The sequence below is a fragment of the Myotis brandtii genome, unplaced genomic scaffold, assembly GCF_000412655.1.
Source record: "Myotis brandtii unplaced genomic scaffold, ASM41265v1 scaffold420, whole genome shotgun sequence".
Classification (NCBI taxonomy): Eukaryota; Metazoa; Chordata; class Mammalia; order Chiroptera; family Vespertilionidae; genus Myotis; species Myotis brandtii.
Window position 1 is genome coordinate 1,695,487 of NW_005366109.1, and position 3,236 is coordinate 1,698,722.

At 40.9% G+C, this 3,236-nt stretch overlaps 1 protein-coding gene across 1 annotated transcript in view; it reads right to left on the reverse strand.

The window, feature by feature from the left end:
- Positions 1–251: 251 nt before the first annotated feature.
- Positions 252–3,236, reverse strand: part of GLO1 (glyoxalase I) — a 25,810-nt gene continuing 22,825 nt past the window's right edge. Inside the window, exon 5 of the mRNA XM_005873787.2 lies at positions 252–924. Within this exon, the coding sequence (XP_005873849.1) occupies positions 836–924 (89 nt within the window). The 3' untranslated portion in view covers positions 252–835. The remainder of the gene's footprint in view (positions 925–3,236) is intronic.

The following is a 3,236-nucleotide window of genomic DNA, read 5'->3' on the forward strand; positions in this document are numbered from 1 at the left end:
TCCTGTGAGGTACTCATTTATGAGGTACATCTGAATGCTAAAAATAATGATGGAATTTTGAGTACTAACGCCTATTTGTATTGCCTTCCATTAATGAGAGTTATTTTATGTGTCTACCGTGTGTTCTTTCTCACAGGATAGTTGGGAGGATTCAGCAAGATAAAGCATGTTGACAGCCTAATCTGGTGTTTGCAAACCCAGGAAAAATATTCCCACCCTTCTCCCCATCCCCGAAATAAAGAGGTTAGTCCTTGAACTTCGAAAGCACTTTATACATAAGAAGAAATTAGTCTTTCTGTCAGCATCCTCCTCAGCATGATTCCGAGTTCCTCCCAAGAGTGCCTTCTCTCTTGTAAAATAAACGCTTTATACTATTTGAAGTGCACATCAAGTTTTGTTTTTGTTCAGTGCTCTTTACTTTCCACTGTGAAACGTTATTTCTGAGGACTGAAACCCCAGAAGGAAACATGTTAAATGTGTTTTTTTTAAAAATGATGATTGAAAGGCAGACGTGGAGAGAAGTCAGGTTAGGAGGGAGAAGGCAAATGCGGCCTCTGAAGGGAACTGTTCTAATTATTACCTAAAAAACTAATGTTACACAACCACATTCAAGGACACAAGGCAAAGCACTACTTTAAAACTAGAGGGACTGATCAGGTCGGTGAAAAGCACAGCTGACACAGGAAGGGAAATGCACTTAAGAATAATTTGAATTGAGACAATGAACCATCAGTCCTCGATGCTTCTGTTATCTGAATATATCCAGTTTCCCTGTCTCTCTTTTTTAACTCCCACGGTATCTTTATGGACATCTCAAAGCAGTATTCTCACAGACCTAAATAATAGTTATCATTTTGTTAGGATTCAAAATTTCAATCCAGTAGCCATCAGGATCTTGAATAAATGCCAGGCCTTTCATTTTACCTGTAAAATGAAATGATTTTCATTATTAAAAAGACTTAAAAACTTTTAAAAGATGCCAGGCCTATTTTACCTGTAAAATGAAATGATTTTCATTATTAAAAAGACTTAAAAACTTTTAAAAGATTTTTGTTACTTCAAATTTAATTTGCATTCTTTATAGTATTAATTTTTAAAATTCTGTTGTCATTGTTGCCCAAATGCATGTTTTTTTGGAATGACTAATATTCTATCTTCTACACATAGCTGGAAACCAACTCTAATGAAATAAACTGTGGGACTGAATACATCTTTTAGGTAACAGGTGAGTCCCTCCTCTTTACAATATCACTTCATGCTACCAGCTGAGTCATTACAGAAATTGTCATATATATATATTGATTTCAGAGAGGAAGGGGGAGAGATAGAGAGATAGAAACATCAATGATGAGAGAATCATTGGCTGCCTCCTGCACGCCACCTACTTGGGGGGGAATCGAGCCCACAACCTGGGTATGTGCCCTTGGCCAGAATCAAACCTGGGACCCTTTAATTCATAGGCAGACGCTCTATCCACTCAGCCAAACTGGCCAGGGCAGAAATTGTCTTATTTTAGAGGAAGAAGAAAAGAAGGAGGTGCTGGAGGGAGCAGGTGGCATGGCTCACCCACAGCCACAAGACCCAGATGCTCGAATCATACAACCCTGTGAAGACTATTCTGGGAAACCCAAGGTCTGCCGATCCGGTTCGTTCTCACAGGAATTCATAACTGGGGTTGAAAGGCTAGTAGGTCTAGCAAGTAGAGCTGTTTGCTTAAATGGAACAATATTGACCTCGGAAATTTATGGGACTAAGATGCTGAATTAGTTGACTCCTATCTCTAGTTCCTTTCCCCAAAATCACCCCAGAGGAACATAGCAAGTGGCGGGGGTGGGGGTGGTAAGAACCCCTTGGGTGATGGTTGTGGAGAGGAATTGTGGGGATGAGGTAGGGTGCCTGTTTAACTGGTCTATGTGGAAGGGGGTACTTTTGGCCTGGACCATCATGGCAGTCCATCATGCCTGTGGGAGAATAAACAGGAAGAGTTTTGTTAATTTGATTCTTGCTCCTCCTAGTAGCTGGGGCATCAGCACCACCCCCACACGAGGGGGAGGGAGTGGGAGAGGGTGCGTGGTCCTGGTTCAGATGTCCTCGGGAGTAAATAATGGCACCGGACACAGAAGCCTGTGGGGAGCTGAGAAAAACACGTGGGAACCGACTGATCCCCTCCAGCCTTCACTTTCCACACAACCAGGCTTAGGGGGGTGACAATCTCAGGAATGTCTCCTAGTAATACTGCTAATATGTAGTCCTGGAGGGACAAAGCAGGAAGATCTAACCAAGAGACTTGTTCTGCGGAATGTGAGGTGTTTAACTGTTGTTTTCAGTGCCTAGGGATTTCTGCCCAGCCCACCTTCCTGTCACTGGGTTGTCAAGATTGAATCTGGCTTTCCCCTCATTCACGTTGCCTGATGGGCTGGGATAGCTAATATTTGCAATAAAAAATATACCCTCTGAGACCAAAATAACAAGAATTTGAGGAACATAACCATAAAATAAACAATGGATTATAGATTCAAACAGAACAAATATTAGACCAATGGACCAAGAACAATTAAACATGTGAAAGTGATGAGGAATATGAAATATAACCAATATGAATCAAGAACAAGAAAAGTTAAAGGGCCCAGCTCAGTGGTTGAGCATTGACCTATGAACCAGGAGGTCATGGTTCCATTCCCAGTCAGGGCACATGCCTGGGTTGTGGGCTTGATCCCCAGTGTGGGGCGTGCAGGAAGCATCCAATCAATGATTCTCTCTCATTATTGATGTTTCTGTCTCTCTCTCTCTCTCCATTCCTCTCTCTGAATCAATAAAAATATATTTTAAAAAAGAAAAAAAAAGTTAAAGCAATCAAGCAAAACTTAGGAATCAAAATTATAATAGCTGAAATAACACAATAGATGAGAACACAAAAGATGACTATCAGAACAGATACATTTGAGAAAAAAATTCAATTTTTTCTCAACTGGTATGCCAGTTTGAGGAAATCTCCTAGAAAGAAGGCAAGGAAAAAGAAATAACAAATTTTAAAAGCTTCCAGAACAAAACAGAAGAACACAAATCAGCCGCCGCTGGTAGCTCAGTTGGTTAGAGTGTCGTCATGATACGCCAAGGTCGTGGGTTCAATCCCGGGTCAGGGCACATACAAGAAGCAACTAATGAATGCATAAATAAGCGAAACAACAAATCGATGTTTCTCTCTCCCCCTTCCTCTCTCTCTAAAAATCAATAAA